This window comes from Protopterus annectens, chromosome 10.part0, assembly GCF_019279795.1.
Source record: "Protopterus annectens isolate FY-2018-M chromosome 10.part0, PAN1.0, whole genome shotgun sequence".
In the NCBI taxonomy this organism is placed as follows: domain Eukaryota; kingdom Metazoa; phylum Chordata; order Ceratodontiformes; family Protopteridae; genus Protopterus; species Protopterus annectens.
In genome coordinates, this window is record NC_056744.1 from 1,473,329,912 (window position 1) to 1,473,353,304 (window position 23,393).

Below are 23,393 nucleotides of genomic sequence, written 5' to 3' on the forward strand. Positions count from 1 at the left end.
ACCAGAAACATACATAAACATAAGACACCTCACGAACAGAAACACAAACATACTACACATAATACTACTTCTGCAGAACACAGTACACATAGTAGCTAATGCACCACTGTCTCACTGGTCAAACCCTTTGGCAAAACCCAAAATCAAACATATTAGGCATAGATGATTACATCATGAGTCACACTGATGCCCCTCTCACGAGGTTAGATAAGGAAAAGGTCACAGTCAGCTGTCTGCTAGATGCCAGGATATGGCATATCACACATGCACTCATGTCTGTCAACAGTTACTGTTATAACTACATCATAGTTCCTGTTGGTGTGTAAGACTTGTAACATCCCTCACTGGACTGTGTAATGACAGACATGACTGAGTTCTTGCACTGTGTGTCTCAGGCAGGTATGGCCTTGGCCATCAGCTACATTTTGCCTTAACCTAGGATGATAACTCAATACAAACAGAAGATGACTGACTTCAGTAATTGACTTAGTGTCTGGTGTCAGTCTAAGGGGATCTACTCTCTGTTAGCCTGGGATGACATGCTCGACAGACCTCGATGCTTTCCCACAGATGGTCTTCATCTGTTACCCAGGGATGTGAGCTTCTGGCCAAGGCTGTTGCCACCCCCATAGTGCCTTTTTAAGGTGGTGTCTCAAGGAAAAAATTTCCAGTGTAAAAAAAAAACCCATGTACAAACATCCTCAATGTTATGCGGGAAATGGTAAGAGTGTCAACAGGAAACTGCACTCACTGGAAGCTGTCCTCACTTTGGAACACACAGACCTTTGTGCAGTGACAGACACATGGTTCAAGGCTGTGAAGAAAATCATAGCCATACCAGGCTGCACCTCATTCCACACATGCAGACCTCAAACTGAAAGCATGAAAATTAATGGTGGCAGTGTATAAATATTTATTAAGGATGCATACATGCCCACATTGGTTAAACAGAATGATTCCATGGATACACTTCAGGTGTTGTTGATTGTTTGTGGGGCACCTATTCAAGTCATTGCCAGGTACAGGAGCCCCTCCATGAATCAGGACACCCACTCTGCTAATTTGGATCTACACGAGTCTATCAAGATACATCCGGACACTATGGTTTGGGATGCATTTTACTACCTACCGACTGCGTAGATTACTCATGCTGAAACACACTTGCCCAAAGGTTAATCAACTTCATTAACTCCAATGCCCTGAACTAGCTGGTTGACACCCCCACAAGGGGAGCTAACATAATTGGTCGGGTGCTTACCAATATGGGCAATCACTGTAGCACCCCCACTGTGAGGTCTCCCTGGTGAGATCTGACCACAAATCGGTCTCATTCAAAGTAGGTATCACACCTGATACCCCTCCTCACAGCAAATACAGTAAAGAAATTCACCAAATCAGATTATAACCTCTTATAGGATGGTATAAATAGCTTCACTGTACCTCCACCCTCAGATGTAACTGGCACTATGCCAAGCTGTACACCAATGTTTTCTACACACACCTGCATGAGTGCATTGACTTTGCTGTACCTAACATGAGCACAAGTTGCTCATGGCAGAGAAAACCTGCCTGATGGACAACTGCCAGTAACAGGCTTTACAATAATAGGAAGACATTGCTGTATAAGGGTAGGAGGGAGGGATCTCCCCTAAACTGGAAACACTCCTTCCTCAGCTTAAACTAGCAAATAAGAGCTGTTGTCCTCCAAAAGTAGGTATGTGTCCTAATTAGCCTCCTTCACAAAGGACAACCACAAGGCATTTTCTAGTTACATTTGTAACCTAAAATGAAAGGCCCACATTTGTGCCGAACTTGTAGTTAATGATACCACATATACCAAGCCTCTTTACATAGCTAACCTGTTGGCCAGCAGCTTCTGTGAAACCATCACTCCCCTGTTGCTACCACACATACCCAATGATATCCCTACCACCTGTCCCGTACCTTGTATCTCTAAAGAGCAGGTCAAAAATGGCCTCTCTAAGGACTAAAACACAACATCTATGGGACCTAACACCATCCCAGCCTGAGTCCTACATGGGCTTCAACATGGAGTACTAACACCATTTGGAACTTTTTGTGTAACCACCAGCTTTGTCCCAGCTGACTAGGAAACAGCCACCATTATCCCTTTGCACAGAGGTGGTGCAACCACTGACCCTGGAAACTATATACCTATTATCCTGACTAGCCATATTTGTAAGGCCATGGGGCAAATCATCACAGACCTTACCAACAAAGATATAGGTAATCTCCAGTTGACCTTACACAGTTTAGATTTGTCAATGTGAGATCATGCCTGTTATACCTGGTGGATGTCTTTGAGACAGTCACCAAGGACCTGGACAAGGAGAGATCTGTGCATACAGCCTATCTGGACTTAGCCAAAGCATTAGGCACTATCCCCCACTCAGCCATCATTGACAAACACACCCAACTAGGCAACAACCCTTATATCATTAGAAGGGTTGTTGACTGCCTCAGTTATAGAAGTCATATAGTCAAAATAGGGGAATCCACATCCAGTAATAGAGATGTAACCAGTGGTGTTCCACAGGGTTTAGTCATGTTTGGAATCCATTTCTCCAAAGTACAAGCACAAAGTAAATGTCTGGCTGACAAGACTTTCTGATACCTGCAAACTGGGAGTGGTCATAGAATCTCCAAAGTATGTCAACATCCTAAATGAGGGTCTTACTTGAACAAATGATTGATGCCAAAGTCATGGCCTTAAAAGCAATACAAATATATGTATTATCATTGCTTTTGGTAACAGCGAAGTTCCTGCTAAGCACCACATCAATAGCAACACCTGACATACATACTCAGGGGTGGGAGACCTGGGCACACAGGTTGACAGCTAACTTACCTTGGATCACCATGTCTCCAAAGTGGTAAGAAGGTCATTCTGTCATGCTGATGTCATAAGTGAGGGCATTGTCTCTACAAAAAGAAGACATTATAACCTCCATATACTCTTCCCTAGGCAAACCAATAGTTGAGTGCAACGGCCCTTTTGGTATGTACCATTCGAAGCACCTGTGGCATTTGGAGTGACCACATAGATTCCTCACAAGAGGAATTCAGTTCTTCATCATCTGCCCATGGGGATCATCTGATATCACTGTCATTTTAGTGTGTATCATAAAGACTACTCAGAGGTGATCTCTGCCTTGCAGATGAGGCAATCTCTGACCCTGCTGTATTGGAATTGCTGCATATCTGTAAGTCAAATGGTATACGGGTTACTTGCTGTATAGACCTTAACCTGGTATGTGACATTAATATAAACTGCTGGAAGGAGAAGATTGTCTACCAGAGTTTAACACACCTTTGGAACAGACTCCCACATCATGTCAAACAGAGCACCTCATTGGCCCTCTATAGATGCAATCTGTACGATTAGATAGGTGACAGTAATTTCACCACGGTCTTTCCAGCTGTGTCCCTCTTGGACAGGGCCATTAGGTGCTAATTGTGTAAATATGGGTAACAATTTGGGTAGGATTTTAAGGGCCCTAGGGCCATTAGCCTATTAAATTCCAGTGAGCCCATGATCTCATAGGCTGATGTAAAATGCTCTGACTAATGTCCACACACACAAACGTCACTGTAGTGAGAATAGTACCACAACCTATTTATGTCTACAGAAGACTGCACAGCACACACACACACACACACACACACACACACACACACACACACACACACACACACACACACACACACACACACCAAGTTGGCTGGAATGAGATTAGAGCCCCTACCTATCTAGTCTTACATACTAGAGATCACAGTAATTAATGCATGCATCATGACTCAAGTCTGACATTAGTATGGCTTTAGGTAGTCTTATAGTAAAAGATATCAGCAGGCCTTGTAGAAGACAAGAGTTTGGAGGCCTGCATCACCTGCTAGGCCCAAAACAGTGCAAAACCCTGTCTGTTTGTAAGTCAGTATGTGATTTGTATTTGTTTTTAGGAAGTTGGCATAGAAACCTGAACACACCAATTGGATTGGAGTGAGAGTAGAAACCTCACCTAACTAATCTTACACACTACATATCACAGTACTTATCACATGCACAATGGCTTAAGTCTGACATTAACATCTGTTTATTTACTCTTATGGTAGATTACATCAGCAGGCTTGTGGAGGATGAGAGTTTGGGGGCCTGCATCAACTGCAAGAGCCATAAAGTGCAAAGCAATGCCAATTTTGAAGTCAGTGTGGTATTCACACTTGCTGTTTAGGGGAGACACACACACACACACACACACACATACACACACACACACACACACACACACACACACACACACACACACACACACACACACACACACACACAACAAGTGGACTGGAGTGAGATTAAAACCCCTACCTATCTAGGCTTACACACTACAGATCACAGTACTTATCACACATGCCACGGCTCAAGTCTGCATTGTAACTGATTCAGGTGAAGTCATCCTAGAGAACATAAATAAGCCCTGTGTTGAACAGCTTGTGAGGCCTGCAGAGTCACATTGCTTCCTGCTGTCATCTGCAGCTAGTAGCCTAACAGTCAAAAAACTGTTTTGTAGACTATCTATGTGACAGCAATACCCGTATTGGCCATATGTGTCTGTCTGCATTTGGATAGTCAAGCTTGTGGCAAAAATAAATTAGCCCTGTCAATGAGTGTGCACACAACATAATACATTACACAACTTGTTCAGTTGTCAATGTATGTGTGGTGACATCCAGCAGAAACAGTGATTTGTAGTAAATGTGGGCGGTGTTGCTGCCGTACATGCAAACATATGTCTTCAATATATATATACATATATATATATATATATATATATATATATATATATATATATATATATATATTCATATGCTATGCCATGCATTTTCAGGGTTTCCACATGCTGTCTCAGGGAGACAGAGCATGAATTAACATTGTCCAGCACATACACAAGTTTGACTCATGTTTGTGTGTTTCACACTAAATTGTGGTTTGCTGTCAAATGTGGCATCATTTACACATGACAAGAGAGAAGACTGCCAGAACTCTGAACTTCAGATGCCCCAGTAGTTCTCCAATTGCAACACGTAAGCACTTCCACATTTTTGTCAGTGCATTATCTAATATTGAGCCATTCCTTTTGGTCTTTTGTCCAGCTTTATAAGTGTTGTAGTGCAGCTGTACTGTCCATGACCTGGGTATGAAGGGTAATGCAGACACACATACACACACACACACACACACACACAAAATACCTCTCGACTGTCCAGATTTTCGCAGAATGTCCAGATTTTTGACTCATATTTTTGGTGTGTTCCTCATAAAATTTGTCTTTTTTCTGGGTTTTGGGGCAAATCATTGAGGACTGAATTCATTGAATAATGACATGCATTTGAGTTTCAGACTTCATATCCTTCGGAAAATGTGTGGTAACACATGCTCTTTTATTCTGTCAACTTTCTAAGTTGATAAGAGCAATATTTAAAATGTGTCCCTATTTTGTGGTCTTTGTCCAGATTGTTTTGTGCTAAGAGGTTGACCGGTATGACACACACATACATGACAGTTATGAGGGGACACTGCTGTTTTGAGGGGTGGGGAACAAAAGCCCATGTTATACTAGGACACATATTAGTCTGACTATCATTGAACCTTACTGTCTAACATCTCCCTTGAATGATGTACCTGTAATCTTTTGCAGTAGGACTGCATGAGTATTCCATGTATGAGGCCTACCTAATACAAATGGTGACACATTAGTGGAATGGGTGTCTGTAGTCCCATGTGGATGTAATTTCTGTCCAGATAGCCCATTATAGTTGCCTGCAAAATGTACCTGGTCCATAGCTACAATGACATAATAAAATAATCCACTATACTACTGTGTAGGTTATGGACTTACCTTGCAAGTGCAGCACTTGACACAACTGCACTTCAGTGCTGACTCTGATGCAAACAGTACACAGCCAGTACATGGATAGGTACAGCATGTGTGGTTTGGCTGGCATCACGTTTAATATCTGTATGTGAGTAAGAGTAAGGTGTTAGTTCTTAGTTCCCTAGGTTGTCAGTGAATGTGCTATGCGTGACCTGTTGGTCAAGGCTAGGGCATACTGAGCATGGCTACGTCTGCCTACACAGACATCAGCAGGGGGTTCCTCCTCCAAGTTCTCTTGTGACTGTGGCTGTGGTGACCTAGGCACCGGTGGAGGGCTGCATATCCCTTCCCTTTGCTGATCCTGCAGCAGCTGTTTCCACAAGATCAGATTGTGTAGCATAGCACATACTTTGAATATCTGTGCATATGTGGCTGGAGTATACTGCAGGGCTGTACCAGATATATCAAGGCAGTGGAACCGTGACTTCAGAAGTCGAAACACATACTCTGTGATGTTCCTAGTCTGTGCGTGTGCCTCATCATGGCAGTCTTCCATGGATGTGTGTGTGCATTTCTGACAGGTGTCATCATCCACGGTTTCAGGGTGTAGCCAGCATCCCCCAGTAAATGGTTATGTATGATCCCCCCCCCCCCAGTAAACATCCGGTACAACTGTGATGTGTGCCAGGTATGGGAGTTGTGATAACTCCACATACAAGCAAAGTCGGCCAGCACTCCAAAGTGAGATAACCAGAATTTGTTTAATCATAGTTGCAGCAGCCCATCCCAGCATGGAACACACAGGTTTTGTTACATCATATTAGTCAAAAATCCTCAACTACCATCATCAGGGAGGAATACAGACTTTGTTACATCATGGCAGAGTAGTGTCAGAGCCTCAGATACCATCCGCTTGGAACACAGAACCTTTGTTACAGCATGACATAATAGTGTCAGGGCCTATGTTACCCTATTCAGTCAATTATATATTTAAGCTTCCTAAAGTATTCCTTTACTATTGTAAAGCGTATCAACATTTGTCAGCAGGCTGATATGACTATAGTTATTCACATTAGACCATTTACCCCTTTTCTTAAATACTAGTCTAATAGCAGTTTTCCAATCATACTGTTTTTTCAGTTATTTTCATAAATACAAAAAAAAAAAAATCACCAGTACCTTTAAGGAATTCTTTAAAATTTTAATGTCATGATTATCAATGTGGCCCATATCACATAATTTATGAACTTTTAACCTATTAATGAAATTTTATAAATTATCAAAATTGAATACATATAATTTATTGTATCACATCAAGTTGAAGTCTTGCTTGTGTTAAGTAATCTGTCATCCTAGAAAACATATCAAGTAACAGATTTATATTTTATTCTCTAATTGTTGTAATTTTCTGTCAGTTAGAAAATATAGGACTAAGCACCTGTACTATGTGCTATGCACCTGTGCAAAGGTATTTTGTTACCTTTACATGTCATTGTAATAATGACCTAATTTTTAAATATCTCTTCTAACTGCTATTCATAACCTGATAATTAATTTTATCAGACAGCAGTTTTGCTGTTGTTTTTGTTGTTTGTCTTTCGGCTTTTTCCTGGTAAGGGGTCGCCACAGCGGAACTCTGGTCCGCTAATAATTGGCAGTAGATTTTTACAAAATGGTAAGGTGCCAGCTCGACGCCCAACCTTCAATGAAGGCATGCCCATTTGCACACGCATGTCTTTCGAACGCTACCCAACCGCAGGAAGGACATGCAGACTTCACACAGAAAGCACTCCCAAGCCATGCCGAGAATCGAACGGGAGAACCTCCTGCTGTGAGGTAACAACGCTCCTGCCGTACCACAGCGACATACAACAGTTTTGTAATATCTATTTTTTGTAATGTCCAGTCTTCTAGTTTTGCACTTTATTTTGTTTTTAATATAAGAAGAGTGATTTAGCTTATGAACCAGTAGTTATTATAGAAATTATTTATGTATGTCATCAAATAATTTATACTGCTCAGTCACACCCCAGCATATTTGAAAATGACACTTTCTTAAAGCAACTGTGGCAACCTAAACTGGAGGACATTGAGACACAAAAGTTAAAATAGCCTGTGCAATAACAGGAAGTCTTAAATGCCATTCACAAACTGGCCACCAGAAGAGCTCCTGGACTGGATGGCATTCCTATATCCTTTTATAAGAGCTCTTAGGTGGAGCTAGCTACACCACTACATAAATTCTATGCATCAGCACTAAAATCTGACTCACTGTCCCATTATAATAGGGTTTAGCAGTTCATCTCTTTCCCAAACATGGTAAGGACGCCAGAGGGCACATCACAAACTGTTGACCCGTCTCTCTGTTAAACAACTGTTGGCAACAACAATAGCTTGCAAAAAGAAAAAAGGCTTCTGTAGGCTGTTGCAGCGTCATCAGCAAGGTTTGATAAAACAATGGAGAGCATATCTGGTAGGTTTATAGCAGAAAAAACAAGGGTATAGCCTGATGCAAAAGACTGCACTGCAGCATTCTGTGTTGATCTACAAAAGGCCTTCAGCATTCTGCCATGGCAATTCTTATAGAAAGTGCTTCAATTTTTGGATTCCAAAATAATTTTATTGAGTCATGTCAAGCTCTGCATGTGCAACTGCAAACATATGGTGCCACTAAGGGAATCTGTTCTCCTGTCTTTTATCTGGGCCATGGGGCATGCCAAGGTTTCATTCACCCCCCCCCCCTTAATTGTTGTCTTAACCATTAAAATTTTTGTATGTTACAAATTATAGTCATCAAAGGCAACCAGAGGTAGAAATGTGTTTTTTTTTTTTTTTTTTACTAAGAATCATATTAGTTCATCATGGTTTGTAGGTGATGGAATTATATGCTTGATATATCTGCAAAATGTCTCTTAATATACTACTCCGTACACTACAGGAATTTAACAATAATCTTAGGACTGCACCTAAACAAACCTAAAGTGTCTATTTTCTCCTTAAATGGATGCTGTATAGCCATAAAAGATTGAATGTTAAGATAGGCACACCTACTGTAATTAGATTACCTATATCGGGATTATATTCATAGGACAACTGTGGTGCTATAAAAGCTAATATGGCTAGGCTATCCAAAGAATTAACGGTTAGTTGTTAGGTTGTTAGCAACTGAAGCTCACCCAGTCTAAGATTAGTCCATTATATATGGTACTTTCTTCTAAATGTTTATTATGTACAGTTTTCCTCCCTGACAATAATTCCCTTTCCTATTAATGTGGGGGGTGGAGGGTGGGGGGATTTCACATGTTGCCAGGAAAATACAGGTGGGATTAGTTCTTAACAGTCCTGCCTAATTTTCAATACTATTCTTATGTAGTCCCTCTGATACAGTGCCTACAGTTTAGGACCACTGCCTCAAGGTATTTTGCTTATGAACTCTGTATGTTGAACAAGGCTAGAGTGAATGCAACAGTAAGGTGAAGCAGGGCAGTCAGTGGCTGATGTGAATTAGGGAAAACAAGCTAGAAGGCATTTTTGTCAATAAATATCGTAGTATTTTGGACAGGATATGGATGACGGATACGTATAAGTATGAGTCAGAAATTTTTTTCTGGAGGAAATGTATAGAGGCGGTATTAATTTTCTGTCCAAATTTGGTGAATCAGGACATGAGTCTTTTTTGTCTAATATATCATTCACAGAGAAATCTAATGAGAATGTAGAGATGGTAGACTACACCTCCAGCAGAATCTACAGATTAGGGATGTGTACATGAAAGTACAGTTGTGTCAGGATCAGTTTGGCAAAATGCATAGTCCTATTATAGAATCAGTGATGCACATGACACAACATTCTAATATACATCCTTTTATTCATAAAATTAAATCTTGAACTTTATCGGGTTTTATTTGTTGTATTTCTATCCACAATACCGATCCATCGAGTCTGCATAGTTTCCTCGAATTTTCTTCATAATTATATGCATACAATTTACATTGACTTACCCCAACACCCTCACTTCAGCAACTTCATAACCCTGACTCTGTTTCATATTTTTCATTTGGCTTCTCCTATTCCATCTTTGTATTGCATCTATCAGAGCCAGATAGGTTTATATCTCCTCACTACTTCCCATTCCTCTTGTTCTTCTTTCTTTAATTGTTCCACCAGTATAGCTAACTCATGTGTGATCAGGCGGTCCCCCCATTTTTTTTAGTTATTGCCTTTTTTGCCATAACACTTATTATCCAAAGTATTGCTAAATATCTTCTGCCCATTGGTTCTTCAGCCCTACAAAAAAAAATAGCTCTTGTTATTCCTGTTTTTCCCTGGGTGATTACTTTAGCCATCTCATCTAGGTCCTGTCTAAAGTTACTCAGTCACTGAGATAAAAATATATGTAGCCAGTCCCCCCTTTCCCATGTAACACACTTACAGTAATCTATTTGTGCTGGTGGGAACATCCTTCATATTTTCTGTGGACTATAAAAATATTTATATAGGCACTTCAAGGCAAATATGAAGAATCTCTTTGTCTTTATCACCTTTCCAGCTATATTACATATATTTTCCCAGGTTTCTATGTACAAACTGACCCCTAGGATATCATTTTCCACCTTAGTACTGTTTAACTTTCCCCTGTTTGTATTATTTTATAGGCATTCGATGCCAAGTGCCTCCACAATTTCTGAGCTTGTCTTACCCCTGTCACCCAACTTACCATAGGTGGCCACACTCTGTTAGTGATTTGCCATCTGTTTTCTTTTCTCACTTTATTTGTTAGCCATGGATATTTCTTGGCTAGTGTGCTATTAGTATTAGTTTCCTACATCTCTTGTACCTCCTCCCATTCTGTTCCCTCCTCGTTGTTAACCATTTACTCCCAGTAGTCAAATCTGTTTTTTAAGCATCTCTACCTGCATGTCTCTATTTTCCAGCTTTTATCATTCATTGCTTCATCTATGGACATCATTGGGTCCCCCCATTCTTTTAGGTCTTTATATAGAAATGTCTCCTTTTTTTCTTTACTCAGCTGAATCCCCGAAATGTGCCCAACACATCCAGCCCTTGTATCCTCTGGTTATTCTGCAAGATCATTTCTTTCCATTTTGATCTATATCCTTTGTTCTGACATTTTGCACTTACTCCAAATTCAGCTGCTTTCAGATATTTCTCAATGTCTGGAATCACTGGTCTCCTTATCCCTTTAAGAGTTGTAATTTTTCCCAGGCAGTGTTTGGCCTTCACCCCAAACAAATCCCCTCATCCAAGTCATTATTTATTTAATTACAACCTGCTCTGCTGGTGTCCAGAATGCCTGGCCATGTATTCTATATGGAGGAGGATGTGCCTGTACAGGATTTGCACTCCCTGATCTATATCTATCTCCAGCACTTTCCATTTATCTAGATTTTGTTTTATTTTTGACAGCATATATTCATATATAGCTATCTTAGAACTTTCATAGTTTCCTCATAGCCTCACCGTTCCTCCACAGCTCCTCTTCTTTTCCTTCTAGAGGTGCTTTTTCCATTGTGTTTACTCCTATAACTTTGCATTTTTATTACCCGAGATGACCCAAAACTCTTTCATCAAAATGAAAACCCTCTCAAAGCCTTCCTTTGGCCTGGAAGGTGACAGGATAATGTCATCACTAAAAAGTGCTATTTTGAGCTCTTTACTAACCCATTTATAATCTTTAAGGGTTGACTGTCTGACTGCTATAGCCAGTAGCTCCAGATATTTGTAAATATCAGTGGGGTGACAGGGTAACCTTGCCTGGTTCCCCACATTATCTCTAAACTTCCTGACAGTGACCCTGCTATCTTTACCTGAGCTGTCATTCCTTTGTATACTGACTCCAGTACCTGTGGTAACAACATTAGTGTCAATATGTTAAATCAGTATGGCCACCCCACACTATAAAATGTTTTTTCTGCATCTAGGGAAATTAAATTAGGGCAACTTTATTTCCTTTTTCCTGTGCATCTTATATTATCATTAGAGTCTTCATTATGTTATCCCCTGCCCTTCTACCCAACACTAATTCACACTGATCTTGATCCACCATCATTGGCAATATTTTCACTAGCCTTGCCACTGTTATTCCCATAAACACTTTATGATAATGGTTTAAGATTTTTATAGGTTTATAAGATTTGGGGAGTTGCAGGTTTCTCCCCTCTTTTTGCATTGTGACTGTAATCACTTTTTGCCAAGATTTTGGGGGCTTCTTGATTTTCATTACCTCATTCCTCAATTTTTACCCAGCAATATATTATTTTTGTCTCTGTATCTCCAAATTTCAGTGGGTAGTCCACTTGACCCCAAGGATGTTTTATTAGCTTGTTTTGTTGTAGTCTCCTTTACTTCCTCTGCTGTTATCTCTTTTAAGAGAAGGCTAGACTCTTCCTTTTCTAACCTAAGCAGAGACAGGCCTTCCTTAAACTTCTTCATATACTGCTTCCCTCCCCAGTCCTCTGACCTCTGTTGCTTTAACCTGGCTGCTAGTGTTTTTAAGGCCTTAGATATATTCTCAACACATAAAGTTTGCATTGACTGCTTCTGTAATAAGGGCCTTTTATCCTCTCCTTCTGCACTTCCCTCAGTAACTCTTGCAACTCTTCTCTTTTCTCTTCCTGTAATCTATTCATCTTAAGTTGAAGATGTCTGATACACTTTCTCTTCCCCTACAAATGCCTTCTCTTTTTTCTATCCAGTCACTTTCTCTAGTTCTATCTTCTGTTTGTCTTTTTATCTGTCTTTTAGTTTTTCTCCACTTCTGTACTATAACTAGGTCTAATTCTCTTATTTCTCTTTCTAGCATCCATTCCAGCCATTCTTTGTATTGGTTATTCGGCAGTCAGTATGCTGGAAACCTCCAATGAGGTCTTCTTATGCTTGCTGCCCCCATTTGCAACTTTATATAAAATTTTTATGATCTAAGATTCCTAGTAGGCTAACCTTCATCTGATGTACTTTCGCTATATGCCCTTGCATGATAAATATTTTGTCTATCCTTGACCATCTTTTATACTTAGGGCTGTAATTGGTACATCCCTACTTTTCCAGCTCCTGAGTCATTCTCTGGGCACCTACCAGTTCCATTGTTCTTGGCATTCCACTTGCTACCCTCTTGCCTGTATTTTGTTTTTATTTGATTTACATTTATAAGTATAACTTCATTAGCCGCAAATATCAGGTCCCAGTCTCCTTTTACCAATAACACCCCTTGATGAAATTTTAATTAGTATCTGCAGTATCATTTGTCCTACCACCTTCTATTTAAATCTGGGGGTGACATATACTGATGGTATCTCAATTAATTATCCCTGCAAGTATCCCTTTATTGTTCCATAAGTCACTCACGCATCTTGTCATCTTCAAGTGTATTCCCGTTTGCACCAGCAGCACTGCTCCCTTTATTGTCACTCCCTCATTAAGATAGATCAGCAGTAATCGTTACCCTTTTCTGTCTAATTTCCTGAGTTCTTCTTCCCAGCATATGTCTCTCCGATATATGAACTCCAGACATTGTTATTATCCCATTTACATTCCGTGTTAATAAATTCAGACACATTTTGTGTGCACTTTTGTATTCTTGCTTTTTGGGGTTATTGTCTTCCTTATTACCTTCTTTACTTCTCTCTTCTCTTGCTTTTGGCTCAGAGACAGGCAACCACAGTGTTGAATATCTTTATGTCTGTCTTTTTATGTTCTAGCACCATGGTAGGGCTGTCTCTGAATCAAAAAAATGGTTATTGTGAGATGATCATCAGCCAAACACCTCTCAGTAACCTTTCTGAATTTATCTCTGCATATATTTAAGTATGTGGGAAGTGTACCATCTTCTGCATTCTTAAACTTGGTTTGCATATTACCACATTAAAATAATTTATATTGCTATAAAAATGTGAAAAATAAGCACCGCCAGATGAAATGTACAACTTGCATTATATAGTTGGCCGAATATAATAGTACCATCTTGATGAATGCAGTTTTCCATCCGGAAACAAGTTTCATTACACTTTACATTACATGAGACACTGAAACTTCAAATAAGCTTAAAAGAGTAAAAAAAATAATTATCTGTCACATGTAGGTAGAATAAAGCAAGATTCTGAATGCTGTCGTTTAGGAAAAATGTCAGATTTCAGCTTTGTGAGAGAAAAGAATCTATAGAATTTAGAAAATATTGTGTTACTATTTGGAGCTTGAGATGGAAATAATGGCACTGGGACTGAAGCTAGTGGGACGTGGGTTTTATTTTTTTTAAAGAATCATTGCACTGCTAGTTTTCTGCCTTTCATGTATACTAACCACTGATTGCATATGCACAGAGCTAGTGATTAATGGAGACAAGGGGGGAGAATGGTAGCAATGATGTTATTGTGATATTATGAAGCTCTGGACAGTGAATTACAACTGCATGGACAATGGTATGGCTTTGTGAAACTCCCTAGCTAAATGGTGAATCACCAACAGATTCCTATAGCTCAGGCTGCACTGTCATCTCTTCACACATATCTAAATGGTCCAGCATGTCTAGAGTGCAAGTCCGTGAGGTAGAATCTAATATCTGTTCGATGGGTATATATTACATCCTTGAAAATCCTGTTCAGTGAACAATAACCAGTGAAATCTTACTCCCACGAACGGTCATTTTCAGGGGGGAAAAACACTTAGCCATTGTCAGGAATTTGCCCTTTTCCCCACTGTAGTGCAGTCTCAAAGTTGGTATATTTAGTTGGGGGCATTTTGAAGGGTTTGAAATTTTGTCTAGTTTTTGGTTGGCCAAGCAAGTTTTTTTTTTTTCCCCCTAGGAAAAAATTCACTGAAATGGCCGTATGAGGGAGTTAGATTTCGTTGGTTATTGGTCGTCGAAGAGGCGTTCGCTGAACAGGGTTTTCGAGGAAGTAATATAGACCCTTGTTCAATGAGCTTTTGTGGAAGCCTTTCTGTTGTTGAAGATCAAAGATGGTAAAGACAACAGAGGCTAAAGCTGAAAGGAATTTAGCAAACTGGATCAAGAGAGGAACAGAAACTTTTTAGGTAACTGGAAGAAAAAAAGAAGGGGGGTACTTAACTAACTAGACTAAGGGAGATCACAGAAGACTGTGGAAAAGCAGAGGTTCCAATTAAGTAAGTTGCACAAAGGAAACAAGGAGAGGGTGCCATCTAGAAACCAGGCAGGACAAAATGGGGAAAGCATTAGATAGCTGAATACAGGGGAAGATGCTTAGAGGGAACCAGTTTCTCTTAGGATGAAGTAAAACACAAGATAGGCTGCTTCCCAGAGTCCTCAGAAATCTGACCAGTACATTGGCAGACTCTGCCTTTCTTCAACAGATAAATAGTTAATACAGACATACCAGAGAACAGGAAAACAAGTGTGGCGTTATTGTACAAGGTGGAGGGGGAGGAGGGGAAGGAAAAAACAAGGGAACCCCAGGCCTGCTAGTTTAACAACAGGAGCAGAGAAAGTTATAGATAGAAAATAGAGGGGAAGCCTGGTAACATTTCTAGAGGATGGCAGTCTCCAGGACATGGATTCATGGCCAGAATAAGCCTGTCATTTAAACCTAATTTAGTTTTATGGCTGGATTACAGGTGAACCTGAGATGGATGTGCTAGTAGATACAGTATACCTGAACTCATCAAGGCATTTAATTCTGTACTACATAGGAGGTTGAGTCTGTCAGATCTATGAAGATTCTTCCACAGCATGTGTAATTTTTGTAGAGTAAAACCAGTGAAACCACTTTAATCACTTATGTACTTTGCATTTTATGACCTTAGAGTGGTATAAATAGGTTTGATGGTTTTGGAGTGTGCCTCAGCAAAGGGGGTGAGAGCTTGCCCCAGCAAAATAGCAACATAAAAAAACTCTTTCACATTCTGTGAGATAGGTATTAATTGATTATACTTCATATAAATGGCACACATTGGAATTACCTTTGGCAAGCTCAAATTTATTTATTTATTAACGTTTTCTTGACCTGGTAAGTCCACTGGATAAATTGTAATTTTTCAAGGGTGATGCAGGAGCACTGTCTTGTTAAGTTATTTGCTCAGAGTCACATAATATACAAATAAAGGAGAAAGGAATCTAGCCATGTACAGGAAGCTTCTTATTAAAATTCACAACTTCAGTCCTCTGTGCTAACTGCTAGATGTCTTAATGTCTATTTCAAATAAGAAAACTGGAGAAGGTGGGTAGCATCAAGCCTGAGGGACTGGAAAGCTGCCTGGTTAAATGATAGGACAGAGAGTACTATACCAGGAGGACAGTGTCATGAATTATTGATGTTAGTAGTGCAGTACCACATTGGTCTGTCCTGGGTCCAGCAGTGTCCACTGTGTTTGGCTCAGACATATCTGAGGGAATAGAGAACAGGATGAGCTTCTCTGCTGATGGCACAAAGATAGGTGCAGCAGTGGAGGATGGAGGGTGAGTGTTGTAAAGGATCTGTAAAGGGTAAACAGGAGGGCAGAAAGGCAGCAGTTGAATTTAAGTGCAAACAAAGACAAAGTGTTGCCCTTGGGGCACAATAGTTCTGCTGTGAGCTATCATCTGAGGAATGACGCTGATCACAACAAAACTAGAAAAAGATCTGAAGATTTACATCATACCTAGACTGGGCCACTGAGATCAGGGAGAGACCGGGCCTGGGTGCAGAAACCCAACTGCTGGGATGTATGTTCATGGTGTGGATTTCGGAGCCAAAAAGGTAATGCTTCCACTTTGCAGGGCATTAGCAAGATGACACCTTAAGTACTATGAGTAGTTAAGGAGGTCCTGGAAGCCAAAAGATATCAGGCTTCTAAGGTATGAGATCAGAAGGATCTGAAATATGGAGGGAAAGAAAATGGCCAGAGACTAAGATAACTAGAGCACTTCTCACCTGAAAGTAGACAAGACAGGTGAGATGTAGTATTGGTGCACAAAACCATGTCAAGGTGATGTGGAGGGCTCATTCTGAAATGGAAATACAGAGGAGGGAGGAGAGAGCAGATGCAGAAGATTGCAGAAATAACAATACTCTTTGGCACCCCAAAAGTATTTTCCACAAAATGGGTTGTGGACCAATGAAATGGACTACTGAAATGGATGGTGGAGAGGAAATCTACACAGACATTCAAGAAGGCATGAGACAGGTAGAAAAAGCATGAAGGCAGGAATGGAGGGGAGGGTAAGTAGAATGCCAAGGCACTTAAAAGGAAAGGAAAGACTAGATATGTTTTTTTGTCTCCTTTTGGCTAATTTTTTCTTATAAATATGAAATCATTGTCATGTAACTTGTATCTATTCATATCTAATTTGGTATAATTATTTAAACTGTAGATATTTTTGCATTTTTAAAGATTGCAATATTATTGTTCTTAAAATGTTTTTCCAATACTTCGGAGGTTTTCTCCCCAGGCCCCTGCTGAAAATGGGCAGCTACTTAGTTAGACTTTCCCAGTAATGAAATGTCAGTCAATCAATCAATAAATAAATAAAATAATTCCTGTAATACTGGCTGGAGTGCCTTTTGTGTGGAGTCTGCATTTCCTCCCCGCGGTCGAGTGATGTTAAAGACATACAGGTAGGTGCGAACATGAATGGGCGTGCCTTCTTTGAAGGTTGGGCGTCGGGCTGGCACCTCAGCACTGTAAAAATTGACTGCCAATCATTAGCAGACCGGAGTTCTGCTGTGCTGATCCCTAACCGGGAAAAGCTGAAACTGATTAGTTTTACTGTGTACAGTAATGAAAAATGGAAGGGAGGGGAGATGGCAATGGTTGAAAGTCTGCAAAAAATATAAACTTACATAGGAATGATGAGGTTGTGGGGTTGGGGATATTGAGTTTGTAAAACATTAGCTGCATATGGACTGGAGGCAGAACAGCTGAAGAAACTACAGGTGATGGAGATGAGGTGCCCTAGATGGGTGGTTGGGTGCACATTTGGGACATACAAAGACATTATGACAACAAAGCAGAAGCCAATATAGCTCCAAGTGCAGAGAAAGTCAAACAGAACAGATTAGGGCAGTTCAGACAAGTGTGCAGGAAAGCAGAGTGCATTTGGTGTAGATGTTTTAGGAGAGACAGGAAGAAGGCAAAAGGAAGCTAAGATGTCCACTTGCATGAGAGAAGACTTACGACAGTCCGACATGACTGCTGAAGAAAGTGGAGGAATAACAGTGAATTGAGAGGTGGTGATAGTTGTCGTAGCAACCTGATCACATATAGAAAAAGGGAATACAGGGTTGATGATAGTAATGATGATACAGACTGAAGGATGAGGGAAAGGGTCCTGCAGTATCGATGCACTTTGTGCTAATGGGAAAGAGTCAAGGATTGAGCACATGGTAAAACATGGCTATTCAGAGAGTGTGTATGAGTGCGTGTCTGTGTCTGTGTTCATGCACATTTTCATGTGGGTTTGTGTGCGTAGAAGAATTCATGTCTTCATTGCCTTACAACCTGATAGGATCTTTAGCACTTCTTTCCTATGTATGTGGTAGACTGTCTTTTGTTAGCTATGTCTCCTCTCTAACTGTTCTTTATCATAGTTTCAGTAGAAGACTTTGGTATGGTATATAGCAGTTTCTGAACAAAGGTATCACTTTTATTAAACTTCATGATTCTAATCTGCATATGTCCTGCACTTCAGCTGCTGTCTCATGCTCATTGTGATGTTGTCTTTAAAGCATTAGTGTTCAGTGACCTTTGGATTACATGTTGGTGTTTTCCTTGTATTTTGTAATGCCATGGCCCTACACCAGGGGTCTGCAACCTTATGTCCACCATATTTTTATATATAACAACCATTGAAACATTAACTTGATCTTGTATTAACATGTTTCCAATACATTAAATAACTTGTTACGATCACTGTCTCTCTCTCTGATCTCTGTGACACATAGTCGCTTCTGCTTTCATACATGCATTCACTCTCTCTCCAATCTCTCACACAGTCTCTTCAGCTTTCATACATGCATTCACTTTCTCTCTCTCTGTCTCTCTAGTCTGTCACACACAGTCAGTTCTGATTTCATACATGGATTCACTAACTCTCTCTCTCAAGTCTGATCTCTCATACATTCTCTTCTGCTTTCATACATGCATTCACTCACTCCCACCGATCTCTCACACACACAGTCTCTTCAGCTTTCATACATACATGCATTCACTCACTCTCTCCGATTTCTCACCAATACAGTCTCTTCAGCTTTCAGACATGCATTCACTCTGTTTCTCTCTCTCTCTCTCTCTCAGTTCAGTTTTTATGAGATCATAATTACTATATTTCAATTCACTCAGCATGTCATTGAAAATCGTTCCACATGCCATGCTTGGCACATGTGCTGTAGAGTACTGATGCCTGCCCTACACAGTACAGGCAAGGCATCTAAATCTTAACAAAAATGTTGTTTGACATATTTTTTATATGCACTTCAGCAACTTTGTACTGTGACAGTTATAAATCATTCTAGTTCCTTTGTAGTAGTTCATTGTATAGCAGAACATAATTTATGCTGCTTTTATATTGCATTTTTTCAGATCATGACTTGAAACAACCTTATAGTGGTACTGAAGCAACCAAATGGTATATAAGGGTGGAGCCCTTAGATCTTGACAGTCGAGAGACGTTGGCATAACTTGAAGGCATGCCAAACACTGATGGTGATGAATAGAGCAACCCATTCTTATATCTGGATAGATTTTTAAAGATCTTATATAATTATATATTTCATAGTAGATCTAAAGTATTGTAATAGTTGTAAAGTCCACACCTTGCATATTTAGAACAATGATTATTTTGTTTTCTTGCACTAATTTAGCTTTTGAATCATATTTTATTGAAGTGGTGAATCTCATACATGTTGTATACTACTGAAGTACCAATATTTGATATATTAATACATATATGTGTATAGTGTGTGTGTGTGTGTGTATAGACATAGATATTTCATGAGAAGAAATAGTTAATTTAAGACCATTATATTTGATAACTACACAATTTGCTATTTGCTTCAGTGTTTATATTAATTAAAAAGAATTGTTGTGCATTCCTTTTGTTTATGCAAATAGTCAAGTATGCCATTTAATGGCATTTTATAAGGTCGTAATCCTACTGTTTTTAGACAGAATCTGTAATCATTTGATTAAAACTTAAAAAAAGTTAAAGTTTAGAATAATATATTCTGATGTCATTGACTCTTTTTTTGCTTGTTTTTCAGATTAAGGAAATACAATATCTATATGCATTACATGAATTGTATACATATACAAGATATAATCAAACAAAATAAATCTTTCAGTCTTTCTTTTTTTAGGTAATTGACTTTTAGTTTGTCTGGTTGGTATTCATAGTCCTTCTGTTCATATAAATGTAATGGTACCCTGCAAGTACTGGTGCTGCTCCTGTATTGAAATAAGCTAAGCGCGAGGAAGCATCTCTCATTATGTAAAATCTCAGCCGTGTGATGCAATGCCTACAGGGATTTTTCACATTTTAGTGATGTAAATGAATGGATATCATTGCAGGTATATGTTGAAGAAGTTGCATGCACTTAAGGTCACAAACACTTCACTATGTGGTTGTGGGTGAACCTGTATGGATCTCTCGACAACTTCCACAAGAACCTGCACTTAGTTGAGCTGAGCACTGCTAGTCCACGGCTTACCTAAACTGTATCAAGATTCATTTTATCCACTGTAAAGGCTGTCCTTAAATACACAGTCTAGTTGGGCTTTTATAGGTTCATAGGTTCATACTAGGCTATCTGCCCGAGGGCATTTACAAGCCTATCCCATAGTTTTGTGGCTTACGCCACCCCTTTAGTATGGGGAACTATACCCATTATTTTGCTGTGCCTCTGTCGAGCAGTGACACTGAGGTAATCCCTGGGGTATATCTGCGATCTCCCATCCATTGGTCAAGATTTCTCTTGAACAAGGCCAGCGAGGTGCTCTGCCTCACATATACCGGGATTTTATTCCACAGCATAGGGAGTCTTTGGGTGATGAATCTATCCCTCCAGCACGTCCTATTAATAGCCGTGTCGAGGTTTAAGTCTCCGCCCTTGTGGCTCTGACGGATCTAGATTTTTGAGGTGAAGCATATTCATCAAATCTGGGTTTGACATGGCCTTGTATGTTAGGCAAAGGTCACCTCTGAGCAAGCGGTGGCGACTGAATAGAGCTGGAGTTCTTTCAGTCGGGCAGCATAGGACAGATGTTTGAGACCCTTTATCCTTTTGGTGAGGAACTTTTGTGGCCTCTCCAGCTGCTGCAAGTGTCGGGTCAGATACATTCGAATGGGGCATTGTACTCAATCATTGGTCTGATGAGTGATGAGTATAGGGAGACTATGACCTCCCTTGATCTAGATGAGAATCCCTTCATGATAAGGTGGGCAATGTAGAAGGTCTTCCTAACTACTTTAGCTACATGGGTGTCGAATGACAGACTACTATCAACCTGGGTCCCCAGGTCCCTGATAACTTCTTCTGTGCTCAGTGGATTGCCACCTATTTGGTAGCTAGGGGTAACCTTGTTTTTCCCGAAGGGTATGACTATGCATTTTTTGGCATTTAACTTTAGGCCATGGCTCTGGCACCAGTTATCCGTTTCTGTGAGACCCTTCTGAAGGATATCTGTGTCAGATGTGTTTTCTACTATGGCCAGTTTGCAGTCATCTGCAAACTTTGTCAGCCATAACCCTCCTGTGTTTGCTTGTACTTCAGAAAAGTAGATGCCAAACAAGAGTGGGCCCAGGACTGAGCCCTGTGGTACACCACTTGTGACAGGCTTTGAGTCTGACATGGTGCCAGCAACTCTGACCCTGTGGGTTCTGTCACTCAGCCAGTTTGCAACCCATCTTGTGATGTATGGGTTAACATTTAAGCTGATGAGTTTTTCAATGATACCCGAGTGGGGTATTGTATCGAAGGCCTTCGCCAGATCGAGGTAGGCTGTATGGACTGCCTTTCCCTGATCAATGGCTTTGGTGACTGTTTCGGAAAAGTCAACCAAGTTTAGAAGGCATGATCTGCCTTTGACAAAGCCAAACTGGGATGGATCCAAAGTCTGCAAATTCCCTATGTCTTTATTTATGAGGTCCATTATGATCCTCTCCATGGCTTTGCAGATAAGGCTTGTCAAGCTAATGGGCGGTAATTTCCAGGGTCGGTGGAGGCACCGCCTTTGTGAAGTGGGACCACAGTTGCAGTGCGCCACTCCCTGGGTACGTATCCAGAGGTAAGACTATGATTAAACAGCTGTCCTAGCTGTGGGTTTAATTCCTCATTGAGTTTGTGGAGCACACAGCCGGGGACACCATCAGGTCCCATGGATGCTGTGTTTTTGCTTTGGAGAGAGCAGTACACACTTGGGCTCTGGACATGGTTGGGTGGCTGCAATCGTTTGGTATAGATATCTCTCCTTTTGGGGGGGCGGGAGAAGTTTGCACTGAACCTGTCAGCCAGTATGTTGGCAATGTCTGTAGGATCAGTAATCTTCACATCATTTTGAACTAGTTCTGAGCATATCTGGGAGTTTCCTCCCAGGTTTCTAACATAGCTAAAGAAGGCCTTATGATTGTCTTTTGAGTCTTTAGCTATTTTTCTCTCAAAATTTGCTTTGGATGATTTTATGAGAGCTCTTAGTTTTTTACTTATAGTGATCAAGGGTGTCTTACCTTTTAAGGATTTTGCTCTATCTTGTAGTAGCTTCCTCCTTTTGTTGTAGAGTTTGTTTATGGCTGGGGTCCACCAGACTGGACGCTTGCCTTTGGTACAAAGAGTCTTTGTTTCGCTTGGGATTGCCTTATCCATGCAGTCCTGCAGGTGCTGGTAGAAGGCATTTGTAAGTGATTCAGCGGCTTGAGTACTGTTTTCCGTCTCGGGGCCTTAAAGGAGACCACACTAGTCTTTAGAAGTGTGAAGTCGGCTTTCGAGAAGTTCTTTACTGTGGTCTTTTTATTTCAGGTGGGGTGGGATGAGGACCTCCAGCGAGATTAGTTTGTGATCTAATCTCACCAGTGAGGGTATACTTCCGGTGTTGAACATTGTGCTCCCATGTTCATGATGATGAGATCAAGTATGTTTTCTCCTCTTGTGGGGATGGTGACTAGTTGTTCCATGGCATTTGAGTTTATGAATTCCAGGAACTTTTGGGCTAGGGTGTTTGGTCTTGAGTAGTGTTCCCAGTCTATATTAGGGTAATTGAAGTCACCTAGTATGATGGTGTTTGGTGATACATTTATCCCCTCTAGTGTTTTCAGGAAGGCCATGTGAGGTTCCTGAGTTTGTGAGGGTGGCCTGTAACATGCTACAATTTGCAGAGCAGTCTTGCCTATGGTTAATTGCACCTGGATGGTCTCCGATGCATTGTGCGTTGCCACCAGTCTTGAGGTGTGGGTGTCCTTGATGAATATGGATACCCCCTCCTTTCTTGGTATTGTCCGGATTTTGGGGCGGAACGCATGATAAGAGGTAAAACCTGATAGTG

General features: G+C 40.5%; 1 protein-coding gene across 2 annotated transcripts in view; it reads left to right on the top strand.

The window, feature by feature from the left end:
* Positions 1-20,086, top strand: part of LOC122813661 (nuclear factor 7, brain-like) — a 351,579-nt gene extending 331,493 nt beyond the window's left edge. Inside the window, exon 8 of one of the 2 annotated variants that reach the window (XM_044086103.1) lies at positions 19,440-19,557. Coding sequence is in view for 1 of the 2 variants with exons in the window: in XM_044086102.1 (XP_043942037.1) it covers positions 19,440-19,537 (98 nt within the window). In the remaining variant the exon portion in view is untranslated. Of the gene's footprint in view, positions 1-19,439 lie in introns of both variants that reach the window. The other variant, XM_044086102.1, reaches the window with a different exon arrangement.
* Positions 20,087-23,393: the final 3,307 nt, after the last annotated feature.